The sequence below is a fragment of the Acipenser ruthenus genome, chromosome 7 (assembly GCF_902713425.1).
Source record: "Acipenser ruthenus chromosome 7, fAciRut3.2 maternal haplotype, whole genome shotgun sequence".
In the NCBI taxonomy this organism is placed as follows: domain Eukaryota; kingdom Metazoa; phylum Chordata; class Actinopteri; order Acipenseriformes; family Acipenseridae; genus Acipenser; species Acipenser ruthenus.
Window position 1 is genome coordinate 22,735,418 of NC_081195.1, and position 17,483 is coordinate 22,752,900.

Here is a 17,483-nt window from a genome sequence, read left to right on the forward strand (position 1 = left end):
ACCCAGAAGTAACAATAACACTAGTTACTTGACAGATAGCAGTGCGTTTTTTTTTTTTTTTACACATTTTTCAGTCTAACACAATCGAGACGTGTGCATACGTAGGCGATGTCAATTTCGTGATCACTTCAAAAGAAATTGTCTTACCTAGTGTGCGTGGCTTTTAAAGGGATAATGTAAGTGAGTTTCAGCATTTTTGGTGGAGGGTTTCTGATTTTAGGTTTTGACTGATAAACACTGCTAAAAAAAAAACCCAAATCAACCCAGCAGTTCTGAAAATTGAGAGCTGGCAAAAATGGAAAAATGTGACATTTCGAAACTTACAGTATTGTACTACTATTATGGCTTCCGGTAGACTTTTGCAATATCATTTTGTAGTTTCCTTGATTACATGATGTTAAATAAAAGATCTAAATTATGTTCATATGGTTGTTTTTTTTTGTCTCAATCTACTTATAGTCAAAGCTGGCAGTCTAACATGTTTAGATGTGTCCTAATATATGTCAATAGACGTCTTGCTTTTCTTAACAAAAAACAATTACAAAAAAAAAAAAGATTAGAAACCAAGATGATCTCCTTGAATCTCCCGGAAATTTATTAAAACGATAAATGGTGCGTCAACCCCCTCCCCCCTCCCCGCCCCCCGTGACATTTCTATTAACCAGAGAAAAAAAAATAAAAAAATCTAAGCGATAAATCACCAGGCAGGACACTTGCTTTGCGGGCACAGTCCCAATCAATGGAGTTTAATCAGCTGTTGACTGGCAGCAATGATCTCTTCGAGAGATGAGGAGTCAGACCGTTTCATTGTCTAATTGACCCCTCTGCTGTCCCCCTTGGAGACCCTAAACCACAGCTGAGTCCCAAACGATGGTGAGCTTGGTGTCACCCAGAGAGCTCTCACACTCCAGTAAGCACCTCGGTTCAGTGTTTTCACTCCAAACGTCTACAGCTCTCGCCAAAAGTTTTGCATCACCCTATAGAATGAACTCATTTTGCTTCATTAAAACCTGCTGAATAATGTTATGTTAGCATATTGAATTACATACTACTGTACTTTGTAGTTTTCCCCTATCCAAAATGAAAAACTGAAAAAATGTGACATTTTGAAATCTAACATGACATACTATTATGGCTTCCGGCAGACTTTTTGCATTTTGTCATTTTGTAGTTTCTTTGATATAACATGAATAAAATATCTAAATTATGTTCATTCAAAAAAAAAAAAAAAAAAATATATATATATATATATATATATATATATATATATATATATATATATATATATATATATATATATATTGTAATTAGTCTCAATCCCCAAAATCTAGGTGATGCTAAACTTTTGTATTTATATATATATATATATATATATATATATATATATATATATATACACAGACGTGCTCAAATTTGTTGGTACCCTTACAGCTCATTGAAATAATGCTTCATTCCTCCTGAAAAGTGATGAAATTAAAAGCTATTTTATCATGTATACTTGCATGCCTTTGGTATGTCATAGAATAAAGCAAAGAAGCTGTGAAAAGAGATGAATTATTGCTTATTCTACAAAGATATTCTAAAATGGCCTGGACACATTTGTTGGTACCACTTAGAAAAGATAATAAATAATTGGATTATAGTGATATTTGAAACTAATTAGTTTCTTTAATTAGTAACACACATGTCTCCAATCTTGTAATCAGTCATTCAGCCTATTTAAATGGAGAAAAGTAGTCACTTGTGCTGTTTGGTATCATTGTGTGCACCACACTGCACATGGACCAGAGAAAGCAAAGGAGAAAGTTGTCTGAGGAGATCAGAAAGAAAATAATAGACAAGCATGGTAAAGGTAAAGGCTACAAGACCATATCCAAGCAGCTTGATGTTCCTGTGACAACAGCTGCAAATATTATTAAGAAGTTTAAGGTCCATGGAACTGTAGCCAACCTCCCTGGGCGCGGCCACAAGAGGAAAATCGACCCCAGATTGAACAGAAGGATAGTGCGAATGGTAGAAAAAGAACCAAGGATAACTGCCAAAGAGATACAAGCTGAACTCCAAGGTGAAGGTACGTCAGTTTCTGATCGCACCATCCGTCGCTTTTTGAGAAGAAGACTTTCAAAGAAAAGAACACCATACTTACAGTGAAACATGGAGGAGGCTCGGTTATGTTTTGGGGTTGCTTTGCTGCGCCTGGCACAGGGTGCCTTAAATCTGTGCAGGGCACAATGAAATCTCAAGACTATCAAGGCATTCTGGAGCAAAACGTACTGCCCAGTGTCAGAAAGCTCTGTCTCAGTCGCAGGTCATGGGTCCTTCAACAGGATAATGACCCAAAACACACAGCTAAAAGCACCCAAGAATGGATAAGAACAAAACATTGGACTATTCTGAAGTGGCCTTCTATGAGTCCTGATCTGAATCCTATCGAACATCTATGGAAAGAGCTGAAACTTGCAGTCTGGAGAAGGCACCCATCAAACCTGAGACAGCTGGCTTTTTGCTCAGGAAGAGTGGGCCAAACTACCTGTTAACAGGTGCAGAAGTCTCATTGAGAGCTACAGAAAACGTTTGATTGCAGTGATTGCCTCTAAAGGTTGTGCAACAAAATATTAGATTAGCGGTCCCATCATTTTTGTCCATGCCATTTTCATTTGTTTTCTTATTTACAATATTATGTTGAATAAAAAATCAAAAGCAAAGTCTGATTTCTATTAAATATGGAATAAACAATGGTGGATGCCAATTACTTTTGTCAGTTTCAAGTTATTTCAGAGAAAATTGTGCATTCTTTGTTTTTTGTGGAGGGGTACCAACAAATTTGAGCACGTCTGTATATATATATATATATATATATATATATATATATATATATATATATATATATATAATATATAAAATCAGACTCAGTTCCAATCCTAACCTTTTGCCTTTTACCTTTTGACGTGTCATGGAATACAGAAGCCGAAACATGTGTTCTGATTAGCTGACAGATCCTGAACGTTCCATAATGACCATAGTGGTTGTAACTGGTCACATTCTGCATCATAAAGGATGAACCAGTGAAACAAAGAGGGGACGTCTCACCTGTTTGATGCGGTCGGGGTTGACGGTGGTCTGCGGCTGCAGGATGCTGACCGGCTCACTCTTCTGGGCGCTCTGGGGCATTTCTCGCACCTTCTCTGCGATGAAGTTGTGGACGCCATTGAGAGCCTCCACCGTGCCCTGAATAAGACAGACTCGCTCCGTCGTGCCTGGGGGAGACGGGGGGTGGGGGAGAAGAGGAAGCGTTTGTTATTCAGACCTGGTTCATTCGAAAATACATCTGGGTAGCTCTTGTATTTGAATCAAAATCCATATCCCTGAAATAAGAGGAGGTTGTTTTCCATAATCCTTTTTATCTAAATAATCACATCTAAATGAATCCAAATGAATTATTTCTCAAACAGTTTATTTATTTATTTATTTAAACTTTCATTTTAATACATTTGAGGCCTTTAAGGTACAAGGGCAATATGTGTCCCACTAATAAACTTTTTTATGTCTGCATTGAGGGGCACACATCAGGGTTTAAAATGAACCGACAGTTTGGATCTGGCCATCCAAATTGCCAGTTTCTCTCGCAACATAATATAATGCTACAATATTTACTATATTAACTGTGGGTCAGCTGTGTGAGCACTCACTGCAAACTGTACGCAGACCACTCAAGCAGACATTAAACTTTTAATGGCAAGAGCTTAGGGCACTAAATTATAAACCTTGTTGTTGGCCTATAAAGCTTGACTGGTTTGTGAAAATCAATCAGCTTGCTTGTTTCCCTTTCATTCTTCACTCTCCCTCTCCTCTGCTTCTGTACTTTCGCTGAGCACTTCTGTGGCCAGCCCAGCCAGGCTATTAATATTGTGAAACTGATGAGTCTCTCGCCTCCTGTTGGTTTGAAAGCTTTTAGAGCCGGTGACAGCTGCTGTCCCGGGAGTGATCTTGGGAGAAGGGAGCGACCGCGCTGTGGGTTAACAGAGAGTCCAAAACAGCTCTCTAACCACACGTGCAGATGAGCCTGGCTCTTTTGCTTCGCGGTTAAGACGCTGGCTTCTGAAGTGTGCAGTCGCATTTTCGGGCACAGATTCTGTCTACTTACGTGATCAAAAAGGATGGTTCACATTCTGTGCAGATTGTAAGAAAGTTTACAAACGAGAGGCCATTCAGCCCATCTTGCTCTTGTAATAATAATGCACCAAATTGTCCCAAATATAATGGCTCCTCATTATCATATCACTTTGGTTATTATTTGGTTATATATATTGTGAGAAGTGTTGAATTTAAATCAAGGGAAGTAATGTCAAAACTTTACAGTGCAATAGTAAGATCTCACCTATTGTGTTCAGTTCTGGTCACCTTGTTACAAAAAGGATATTGCTGCTCTAAAAAGAGTGAAAAGAAGAGCAACCAGAATTATTCCGGGTTTAAAAGTTTCCTTTTCTAAATACACTGCCTATAACTGGTTACAAAGATTCCCAAAGTGTTTAAACTGTTCCATTAAGAATTATTCTACAAGTATTAGCAGTATTTTTTTTTTTGTACTGGTTTTACATTAGCCGGTTTGGTTTTTTGTGCAGGTTTGAGGGACAGTATTGCTGCTCCGTTGCCCTGCTCAAGTTTACACAGAGAGTGTCTTCACACTCTTGTTTCTGTGTCATTGTTTCTGTGACTATTGATTTTAAGGGCTGATGAATTTGTTATCCACCTTCCCCTATGGAATCTGTTTGAGGTCCCCTTCAGCCCCCAGCAGCAGCAGAATTGTATTATTGTATTCTGAATGACAACACTTTTCATATCTTCTTAACGTTTTACCTTCAAGGCTGTTAAACGCATTTTCTTCACTAGCCGGCAGAGAAAACAATAGCCCGTCATAGTTTTTTTTCCAGTAAACTTAACAGTTGCACACTGCCAGCGAATGTTTAAAAATGCATTGTGCACAACGTTGATATTGCATTTAGATTTCAAGACCATTTACTTTGCAAAAAATATTATTTAAACAAATGTGTTGTATGTGTACAAGGCCCCATTTTCAAAGTGTTTCAAGTGCAAAAACTTCAGTGTTTACTCCAGTCTTTAATTAACTCCTATTTATTTGCAGGAGGTAATAACAGCTGTTGATTTTACAGAAACTGAAACCTAAACAGCTAAGTTACATAGTTCAAGTTCTCTTCAGCCCTCTCAATGTATTTTTGTGATCTCATTGTGTAACAGGATTTTTTTCTCCTTTAAAAAAAAGCAGTTAATTAACCCTTTCATACATGGTGACCTTGTATGGAGATGGATAAAAAAAAAAAAAACTCTCTTCTAGTCTATATATATATATATGGGGACACATGGAAAATGCAAATGCATGAGGATGCCATTTTATCCCTATATAAAGCAATGGAATTTCCTTTATTTTATATTTCATGAAAGGGCTAAAGAATGGAGGAAACGCGTGCGGTCTGCGTGCGGTGTTGAAAGGGGAGGTTCGTTCAGTTTCAGAACAGAAAGGGTGAAACACTCTTCCTGGCTGCAATCAGTTAAAGTCTGCACCCTCTTCCGCTGTGATTTTTGTTTGCCAAGCCACCCAAGTTGTCTTTAATAAAAGAACAAACACTCATATATGAGCCTACTGGGAAAGACTGTGGCTGTTTCACTGGAAAAAAAAAACAGGGGAACAGATTGCTGTGGAGTTAGAGAATGTCACAACTGTAGTGCTGCAGAGTGAAAGGGATGCACTACAAGAACATGAACCCGTGTAAACATGGGAACATGCCTAAAGATCAACCTGGTTTGAGTGTGAAATACATCAGTTATCTTAACTAGGACTGCCACCTCTGAAGTACAAAAAACTGGGACATCAATAGGTAGCTTTGATAATATTACTATGATAGAATTGACAGCCAATTAATATTGTGCGTCGTTTGCAGTACTGTAATATTATCTTGGTTTATTTAACTTGTGCTCAATTTACGGTACTGGCATTGTAGCATAGCTGTATAATCTAAATAGAAGCATAATATCAAAAACGGGATACGATTTAAAAAAATTTAAAAAAAAGATATTTTTGTATCCCAGGAAGGCATATGGAAATCCCGGGGCACCTTCCTAAAAACCAGGACGATCCAGGGAAAACAGGGACAGCTGGGAACCCAAATCTTAACTCATGTATTCTTGTTGTTCCAAAGTCAAAAGCAACCCTGTGACACTGAATAGAGGCTTTTGAGATGATCCGGTAACCATTAACCTGTCCCCCCCTGCAACGCGTCCACTTGACAAAGAGTTCTGCACCAGGGAAGGGTGCAACAGGAACTCATTTACTAAGTGATTCTAAACAAGAGGAAGAACAAAGGTTACACTAAAGAAAATTTAATAATAACTTCAAGACTCAAGCAGAAAGTAAAAGTCACAATTCCGCTAGGGCCTTCTTCAGTACAGGCAAAATGCTTGTTTACTTGACAGTGTTTCTTTCTTATAATTGTAGCTTAGAATCTATAAGACTGAGTAATACAATACACAGAAACCCCCATTCCCCTAGTTTTTTTAAAAAAAGGAGACCAACAAAGACTTGAAGGAAATAATGAATTCTTTCTAGTGATGTCATTCAGTTAGATAAAGGCTCCCCCCCTCCCCCATTAAACAAACTCAGCTGGAGCCGTGAGCTTCATTGAGCCTTGATTTCAAACGCTGAGATAATGCCATCACCACAGCAACAGGGCCTTCTGCATGTAAACAGCTGAAAAGATGCAGTCTCTCTCTGTCTCTCTCTCTCTCTCCCTCTCTATCGACCAGATTTGTTTTAAACCTCCAGCACTGCATTTACACCGGCAATTCTGGTATTGTAGCACTCTGAGAAAGAAAATCTTTATGAATAAAAAAGAAATCGTTATTATTTTTGTATAATTGATAATCGATATTCTTTTTAGCACCACCAAATATCTTTTGTTATGTGAAGAAAAGCACAAGAATACCTTAAAATCAATACATTATTAAAGCTTAAAACTAACAAAGTTTCTCAAGTTGGGTCTTAAAGGATCCAAGTGATTCTGTCTCAACAACTTGACTGGGTAACCCTAGGTAGCCCATTTCATACCCATCACCACTCTGTGTGTAGACGTGTCTCCTTCCCTCATCTTAAGTCTATCGCCACTTAATTTCCCATTGTGGTTATCGAGTTGCTGTCTGGCTGTTTGCTTATCTTTGGGTCCATTCGAACAGGAAGGGCTGCTGGTAATATCCAGTCCTGCGTTGTTGGGTTTGTGGGGCTGGCTAACTCAATCTGGTTTTGTGGGTTTGTTTGCGACAATTAAGTATTAGGTTTGCGTTCCTCGATTTCATACTCGATCGATCGCGGGGAAGGGGGGATTTTCCGACGGCGGTGTTAATGGCTGGTTTGATCTTTTAAAACCGCGTGTTTTTTCCCTCGAGGAGCTTTAGAAAGGTCAGGAACACATTAAGCCGCCTTCTTCCTCGCTTCACGTGGATTAGAAAGTGGTAAGCGCTGGCTTTCCAAACAGCCTGGGTCCGTCTATTCAACCAAGAAGCAGCTGTATCCTGAAGATTGAGGCTTTTGAGCAAGTGGCCGATGTGCACGGGCTCCCTTATATGCGATTGCATATCAACGCTGTCAGCTGTTGACATTTTGAGGACATCTGCCAATATTTCCACAAGCTGAAGAAATTCCAAGGGTATCATCTGGCTATTTGCGACGATTAGGATCTATCAGCACTCTGTATCTCAAGGCATGTATTACTTGACCACCAAGCTACCTCTCCCAGCCCTTCAACTCTAACGCTCTGGGTCACCTTCCCTCCCTCCCTCCCAGTCCCTCAGCTCTAACCACTACGCCACACTGCCTCGCTCCCTCCGTTACTAAGCTGTAACCACTAGGCAACACTACTGTAGGTACCTCCCAGTCCCTCAGCTCTAACCACTAAAGCCACACTGCTTCCCTCCCAGTCCCTCCTCAGCTCTAACCCCTAGGCCACGCACCCTGCCTCCCTCTCCTCTTGTACCACTGAGCCACGCAGACTCACGACTGCCCAGATGACAAGGCTGCGCTGGGCAGGATGTTTTGTTTCCAAATGAAACTGTTTTGGAATCAAATCCTTTCCTGGCTCAGCCCTCCCCCTCCCAGGGCGCGTCGGGAGAGCAGCGTGTGTTTGTTTGTTTTTTCAGAAGAATGGATCTTTATTTGATCTCTCACCCCTCACAACAACCTCGGAGTAACAGAAGACCTCGAGAATCGAAGGAGGAGGAGAGAGAGCGGAGGAGAGAGTGGAGAGAGGCCAGGCACAGCTGGTCCGAAAGCAAAGAGAAAATGAAAACGAAAACACAATCCTCCACTAGCCTCTGCCTGCCTGTCCACTCAACAACAAGCCTTTTTTTTTTATTTAACTTATGTGACATTTCGAAATCTAACATGAAATACCGTACTACTATTATGGCTTCCGGTAGACTTTTGCGATATCATTTTGTAGCTTCTTTGATTACATGATGTTAAATAAAAGGTTTTAATTATGTAAATGTTTTAATTATGTCTCAGTCCTAAAATTCAGATCACCAAGCCCTACAACCATAGTAAAAAGAATGGCTTCTGGACGTATTGGCTGACAAGCAACACTAGCCATCCACAGAGTCTGATTATTTTAAGAACACACGCTGAAGCAGTATTCGTTTCATAACACGTAGAATCAGTTCTCTAGTTTATGCTGTCTGAATACAATTCACATAGCAGACATCAGCCACTCAGTATTCCAGTACAGCTGTGGCCGGAAGTTTTGCATCACCTAGAATTTAAGCATGGAGACATAATTATTAAAAATCAAAAGAAACAAAATGATATCTGCCGGAAGCCATAATAGTAGTACTGTATTTCATGTTAGATTTGTCAAATTTTTTTCTATTTTTGTGAAGTATATGGAAAACTACAAAGCTGTATGCAACTCAATATTTTAACGTAACATCGTTCAGCAGGTTTCATTTGACTTTATGAAGCAAAATTAGTTAATACTACAGGGTGATTCAAAACTTTTGGCCACATCTGTAGATTATGTGCCTAGGACATATGGCACATTTCGAAAGTTAAAAAAGCAACAACACTTTTTTGTGTTTTAATAGCAGTTTGTGAGTACAGGCATTACTGTTGTGATTTATAATAATATGTTTTGTGTTTGGGTGTCTCTTATTATAACAAAATCATTTGAGCTGCCTGAACTGCATACATGCTGTTATATGAACAGATACAAACAAGGTCGCTTTTGCCACCAATTACATTTCAAAATGTCCCACTTGCACGTTCAGCTCTCCTTTTAAAACCAAACAAACTGCTGTGTTTCAGGGGTCTAAAAGTGTTTCAGGGGTCTAATGCCAGTGGGCGAATGCCTCTCCGTACTGATAGGGAGAGTTAATTAGCAGCCCCCACCCCCCGATCATGGTGTAATGAAAGTGAGACGCAGATTGTGTGTTGGACAGCTGAGGGCTTTGTCAGCCTTCGGGTAAATTAATGAACAAAACAGCTCTCAATTCAATTGGGATTAGAGGGGAGGCAGCTGTGGGATGGGTCAAGCACTGAGGGACAGGGGGTTTGACTATTGCAAAACGATTCTTATCGATTGATCAGGACCCAGAGACTGGACAGAGAATTAGAAACACTTGCCTTGTTAATAGGGTGTAAGTGCGTTTTCGTTCATGATCGCTAATGTATTGGGCTGAAGGTCTGTAGTCTGTTCTCTGGACCCGAACCGATGATCCTCACTTTATATCTTGTGAAAGCTGCCTGGAAATGGAAGCACCCGCTAACCAAGCACCTACCATCCGAACTGAATTCTGAAGCAGGAAAGCTATGAGAAACTTAAGTCAAGCAGACAAAGTGTACTTCATTGTATTGAAGCAGGCAAATGTTTGTCCTCTTGACTTCTATCATATAGTTTTGCCTTCAAATTCTGATTGAGCGTTTTCAAAGTTATTGATGAAATAAGAAGTGGAAGAAAAAAAAAAAACGATTGTCTTTTTTACTGTTGCTTGTAACAGCTTGTGTTTTCACGTCAGTGGACCATGCAATTGAAAATCGCTAATTGAGGGAGCACTTTCCCGCAGACTAATGGTAAAGCTTTCTGTGCAACCTGCCTCACGTGTGGCTGAGTTCTGGTTTGAAATACCTCTGGGGCAATTACAGAAGGCGTTTGACAGGTCGAAAATCAAATTCTAAATGATATTGTTCCCTATTGTAAGAACTTAATGAACTACAGAAGTATGATACCTTATTTTGCTGTAGCTTTTCGGTCCCTGCACAGTAGCTGCTGTAACTGTTTATTACTGTGTGCAAGGTGTCATGGAAAACTGCGAAATCTCAAATACAATCAAGTTGCAGTTTAGCGTTCCGTGATTGCTTCTCTGCATTCAGCCTCTTACACAACAATCTGGTTTAACCCATGGCGACCTCATATGGGGACGGATACAAAAACTATCTTCTAGTCTTCATACAGGGCTGCTGGTTTTTTCCCCTATATAAAACCATGGCAATTTGAAAACATTTTCAATTAAAAATATATTTATCATGTCCAAAACTACTTCAGCTATTTTTCGATATTAAATGCATCAAAGGGTTATGCGTGTATCTGAGCAGCAGTGTGGAGTAGTGGTTAGGGCTCAGGACTCTTGACCGGAGGGTTGTGGGTTCTGTACCCTTGAGCATGGTACTTTACCTAGATTGCTCCAGTAAAAACCCAACTGTATAAATGGATAATTGTATGTAAAAAATAATGTGATATCTTGTAACAATTGTAAGTCGCCCTGGATAAGGGCGTCTGCTAAGAAATAAATAAATAATCTATCATTAGACTGCCATTTGAGCTCATATTTCATATGCATTTGAGCATATTTATCTCATGTTTGGTGCTAATTGTTCACTGGGCAATAAATTGCAAGTCCTAAAGATAGGGATTAAATATCCACTACAGTTTTCTTAACAGCAGTACAATGATAACCCAGGCAATCTTTTAGTAAATCTTACTAACTGCAATAAAAATACTTCGAAATTACAACTTCATCTTTAACACTATAACAGTGTACAGTAAAAGCATTGTGGATGGCTTTAAGATTGATATTATTAGGTGGGCTGTCTATAGAACCCCCCCCCCACCCCCCCCTCCGCAGATGGTACACCTCCCTCCACAATGATGAGGTCACAATGTCAAAGACTCCATTGTCATTGAGAGTACAGGACCTCACCCCATTGTTCCACTAACTGTGTCCTTTCCTCTAGCACTCAAACGCCCTGTATTTATTAGTTCTATCAGAACCTTATAGATTCGCCATCAGAAGAGGGGGGGGAGGGGGGGTGAGGCTTCTGTTATTAAAACGCTCGCTCGCTCGCACGGACGCTGATCGTTCGATTGTCTGATTGATTCGAGGCAAGGAGGCGCTTACATCAGGAAAACAAGAACTGCTGGGAAAAAAAAAATGACGCAGACGACAAACACATTGCGTAGCTTGCAGCTGGAAAAGTCTTTGTTAGGTCCAGTGTTTAGCACCAAAAGAAAAATAATAGCTTTGACACACAAATCAAGGCCAGTACACTAAATGACTACTGCGTTATACTGCATTTATGTATAGTTTTACTAGAAAGGCCATTTCAAATACTGTATAAAATTGGATAACATTACATAGATACAAAAATAATTATATTATATTGTAATAGTTTATATCATGATACTGCACTGGTTCTTTTAAACTCCACTGTTAGAATTGCATACAGCTTTTAATATAAGAATATAAGAACATAATTATATACCGCTACAGTGGATTAGCTTAACATAGCTATTTCTTCACTGGTGCTGGACTATATTTGGAAAACAATATCTCTCAGAAGTAACATAAACCTGGTATCCCATCCAATTCACTATTAAAAGAAAGCAGATAATCACTTTGCCTATTGGAGAGACTTCTAAATCACTGATTACTGACCGGAAATTGAAATTCTCACACACTAGAGGTTTTCATGAAGGTAGGTATAGAAAGGATATAAATATTGAGGTGTTCAAATAAACTTGCACACTGTATTATTCTCAAAAACCCCACTGTGACTCAAAACAAATCTATTTAAATAGATATAACAAACGTCAACCTTTGTCAAGGTTATTAATAAATAGATTGCATTGATATTTTATTGTGTTTATACGTTATTTTAGGAACAGCGGTTTTCATTATTACTATTAAACCAATTATGATAATGCACCTCAGGGTGACTGTAGAATAATTGTGCTCTGCATTGCAGTAGTGGCAGAGAGCTATGGTAGAGAAGAATATATTTTTCATCTCATCTCCAGAAAAGCTACTGCTGCTGTCGCCCACACCCTCAATTTTACCTGCTCTGTGAATTTGTACTTAAAAGAGTGCTGTACCATCCATGACTATTAAAAACTCAATGGTCAATGTTGAATTTAGAAACGTAATCTGCTCAATGTCACAGAAAAGACCAAAGCTTTTAGATCAATTTTCTTACATGCTCACACACGCACATGCAGAAGCACACGCACACGCACACACACAATAGCAGGTGGTGCCCAGTCTTCCTGCATAACACACGGAGCGGTCAGTCATTTAATCAACTTTGACAGGAAGGATGGGCACTGGACAGCTGGCTATCAAGTGTGGGTGGAGTCTTTAAATCTCAGTCGATTTCATTAACAGCAATGCTTTGAGATATTATTATATTTATTTATATTACTATTTTGTCATTTAGCAGACGCTTTTATCCAAAGTGACTTCCAGAGACTAGGAGGTGAGCTATGCATCACAATTGCTGCTGAAGAGAACTTGGATCAAACTACTCAGCAGCTTGGCTTTAGTTTTGTAAAATGAATAGGTGTTTTACCTCTTTCAAAAAATAGTAGTTGATTAAAGACTGGAGTAAATGCATTGAACATATGGCCCTTGGTGCTTTACTAACCTCGCAAGCCCATTATAATATGTATATTTCTGGATGTTAGAATCAGTAAGAAATACCATATTAGACCAATGTGATATTTCTTATATCTGCTGGGGGCAGTGTTGCATAGGGGAGGGGGTTCCCAGGTGTATTCTGGTGCACCTGCTGCACTTAGAGATTAGACATGTTACTGAGAGCTCTATCAAGGCTTTATTCCTCTTCAAAAGTGATCGGGGTGTGATGACTGAAAACTATACAAAGTTAACTTAATAAAGGATATTAATAAATTGCGAATTACCTCATGTAGTACTTGTAATCTTAGATCTCAGTCTATTTTTTCAGTGCCTAGGATTCGTACGGAATTTGGAAAAAAAAGGCATTCAGCTTTCTAGCTACATCGTCTTGGAATAAACTTCAGGAAGATCTGAAATGTACTGACTGGATACCTTTGAAGGAGTTCAAACAACAAATGGACATCTATCTAGCTGTGACATGCTTTTGTTTTGGCGGATGCTCCTAAATTGTTTCTTGTAATTTGATTAGCTTGTTTGTATTGGTTGCGCTCATTTGAATTTGTGTTTTTTTTTTTTTTATTATTATATGGCTCCTTCTTGATCAGGTCTCCCTTGAAGAAGAGATTTCAATTTCAACGGGACTTTCCTGATTAAATAAAGGTTGAATATTCTCAGCCTAAACTGGAAGGGGAGTTTATACTATGTTATAAAATTCCATGTGCGAGGCACAGCAGTATCAATACTGGAAAGTTGTGTGTTAGCAGAGAATTTTCAAATAAACCATCTTACATATTTGCTATATCCCATCAAAATATGAACAAAAAAACACATTAACAACAGCAGAACATTTTTTAGGTCCACAAGTTCTATATAATATTACAGATTTTAATCTTTTGTTCAAAAAGCTTGAGCACTAAGCAGCTTAGCACAGGGGGAAATCAGTAATGTTTATAATTCCCAAAGGCCTCGGCTGGGTATTAAATACCGAACCACGCAATCCCACCGCAGGATTAAGATAAAGCTTAGGGGTTCTCCCATGATTCAGTGGGGGCGCCATTAGAGATCAAGGAAGACCAGACATAACAAGCACAAAATCAAAGTTGCGTGCAAAAGAAAAAAACAAAAAAAAACGTTCTACCTGTCGTCATTCACGGTAAGGCGTCACTAGAAAAGCCTGACTTCATTCTGGGGTATTAGAGCTGTCCAATGCATGCCTCAGGACAGTTTTCTGACTTCATTTTTTTTGTCCCAGTCAGAAACAGTACAATTGTTCAATTGTCCCAGTTTTGCTATTGTAATCACATTTGACATTATATATATATATATATATATATATATATATATATATATATATATATATTATCACATGTTTAAATGGTATTGTGTATTGTATGTTTGTAAGTGTTCAGTTGCTCCCTCTAATCATGTCGATAGCGCGCGAGAAATCTCAACTTGATTAGAGGTCGCCACCGAATACTTATCAACATACAATAAATACAGTCAGGGCTCAACATGTAGAAAATTGAGCTTTATCATCGCTGTGGGGTAGGAAAACACCAAGAAATTGGCTTCAGTTCCTTAGCTCAGGTGTGTCTCATTAAACTGTTAGTGAAACCAGGAATGGATCAAACTTGCTATGCAACAGGAGTCTTACATCTATCCCTGTACAGAGACACAGAGACACATATAGACCAGCCCTGTTCACAATGACAGACCAGGGATGTAAATAAGACAGCAGTGTCACCCATTCCAGGCTTTACTACCAGCTTCGTTAACCCCAGGTGTGTCTCATTAAACTTGTAGTAAAACCAGGAATGGAGCAGTGCTATGCAATGGGAGTCTCTCTTACCTGGGTAGAAGTCTTTGGATTTGGAGAGTTTGATGGTGGCTCCTGTCTCCTTCTGCAGCTGGACGATGGTCTGCCCCCCCTTGCCGATAATGGACCCGGCCGCGTAGCTGGGGATCAGCACCTTCAGGAAGTATTCACCCTCCTCTGGAGCATGGGAGAAACCAAGAGAGAGTCAGGGGGGCGGGGGAGGAAATCAAAGCTGATAACGGGGGGTGGGGGCTGGGCATGAACCGACATTCATGGCTATAGAGCTTTTAACCTCCTCTCATCTCACTGACAGGGGACAGAATCTGCAAAGGCACAGAATCTGTCCCACAGCACTGCCTGTTACACAGAGAAATGGTTAGCTTTAGTAAAAGAGGAAATAAGAGAGGTGTCTCTTATTGCGGGAGAGATCTCGTGCAATTTGGTCAAAGCTGATCTGCTCAAAACAGAGCGAACAGATAATGAGAGACACCAGCTCAATCTATGAGCCAGTACTGTTGCTATACAGAATACGGAATCTTCAGACATTAAAATAAAATTAGAAACTTCTAGAAACCCTTTTTTCATTAATCTCATTTCACTGTACTTTTATTAAATATAGGAACGACAAATGGGTCAATAAATTCCCAGCTGGATTAATATTGAGCACAGAGCGTATTGAGATCAGGCACCTTTTCTAAAACAGAATTTTTACAAAATACTTTGGAATTCACAGAAACATGCAATACAGCCTCCACATGGATTTTGATTAAAATATTATACATGAGCTACTCAAACATATTCTTCTTTCATATCATTACTTATGTATGCATTTATTTAACTGAACGTTAATCCAGCCTTTCTTTTTAACCACTTGCTGATACCACAGCTTGTCTATGTGCTCACTGACTGATATTTGTGATTAGTTTATTGCACGCTAGCAGACAATCATTTATTCATGTTATTTTCATGGAAACAATAAAATACTAACATTTAAAAACAGGATCTGGTAAAGTTTAGATCATTGCAATAGAACCCAAGCAAAATGCTTCGACCCTGTTGTCTCTGAGCAGTGGTTTTCAACTCTGGTCCTGGGGACCCCCTGTGTCTGCTGGTTTTCATTCCAACTGAGCTCTCAATGACTTAACTAGACCCTTAATTGAACTGATAATTTGCTTAATTAGACCTTTTTAATTGTTAGCAGCTATTAAACAGTTGCAGATTTCAAGTTAGCTATTCACAGGCCAGAATAGGGAAGTGAAAAAAAAAACAAGGAAATGGGGCGCCGCTTATCAAAGGAGAAGATACCTCAAGGTGATAGAAAAACGAGGCCGTTTGAGTAGCAACAGCATCAAACTGTCAAGATATAACAGTAGGATCAGCCAAATTATTATTTATTTATTTATTTATAGCGTCAAAATTATCGCGTTCTTCTGAAAATTAGCTTTCCAGCTTCAAAACCCTGATGTTTTTTGTTTTTGTTTTTTTTTAAACAATCCCTGATTGGTTACTCAAATACTGTGTCATTGTTTTTTTTTTTTTTTTTTAAATCAGTCTGTGATAAGGTGCTTGGATCGGAATTTGGGCACTGCTCGCCTGTTCTGCTTTACTGTGCTTTCACTGTGCTTTAAACACTTTACTCTGAATTTACTACAGGACACTTTTATAAGTAGGGCAGCAGTGTGGAGTAGTGGTTAGGGTTCTGGACTCTTGGCCAGAGGGTCGTGGGTTCAATCCCAGGTGGGGGACAATGCTGCTGTACCCTTGAGCAAGGTACTTTACCTAGATTGCTCCAGTAAAAACCCAACTGTATAAATGGGTAATTGTATGTAAAAATAATGTGATATCTTGTAACAATTGTAAGTCGCCCTGAATAAGGATGTCTGCTAAGAAATTAATAAAAAGGGCTAATTAGGGCTAATCTATACAAATCGGGTCATTTTAGCTCATGTGGTCTTATGTCACTGACATTAAAAAAAATAAATAAATAAATTTAAAAAAAATCCTTGGCAAGGCCCAGGAGACATGCTTTTAAAATACTACTGCTATTTGTCTAAACCACCCCTCAGAAAAAAGTGACGCTTCTACCCGTAGCATGAGCCTGTCAATGGCTGAAACAGCGTGGGTATCTCTTGTACCATCGCAGGACAAGAGCAGTGAAGTGGGATTGTTCTGCACACAGCAACCCAGCTGAACGTAGCATTCCTTTGGCATGTATGCAGTTGGGGAGTGATTATTACATCTCAGACTACTCTTTTTAATCTTTCATTAAACCACTCAACTTGTTTTAATCTCATTAAACGCCGTCCTGAAACCCCGCCGTCCTCAACAGCTTTTCCTTTGAGTTCCTGCTAAATCTGGGGAGTGCATACCTGGCACAGCTGACTCACTCCCCGCCACGCCACTTCGGAGCCCACTGTTTAAATCAACACTGTACCAGACCGCAAAGGGGGCTGCAATGAAAGAACTTAATGCTGCTTACAGTAACCCCTCAGTAGACCCCACTCTGCTCTGTGCTGGTGGAGCAGAGAAAGATAGGCTCTTATACTCTCTGAACAGCCTCCCTCTGCTACGTGCTGGTGGAGCAGAGAAAGAGAGGCTCTTATATTCTTTAAACAGCCTCCCTCTGCTCTGTGCTGGTGGAGCAGAGAAAGAGAGGCTCTTATACTCTTTAAACAGCCTCCCTCTGCTCTGTGCT

The 17,483-nt window shown here is 39.4% G+C and overlaps 1 protein-coding gene across 1 annotated transcript in view; it reads right to left on the reverse strand.

Moving 5' to 3' along the window:
• Window positions 1–17,483, reverse strand: part of LOC117414884 (RNA-binding protein Nova-1-like) — a 37,318-nt gene that overhangs the window by 13,256 nt on the left and 6,579 nt on the right. The window contains exons 2-3 of the mRNA XM_034024724.3: window positions 14,822–14,965; window positions 3,091–3,257 (exon numbers count right to left, since the gene is read on the reverse strand). Of these exons, the coding sequence (XP_033880615.1) occupies window positions 3,091–3,257; window positions 14,822–14,965 (311 nt within the window). The remainder of the gene's footprint in view (window positions 1–3,090; window positions 3,258–14,821; window positions 14,966–17,483) is intronic.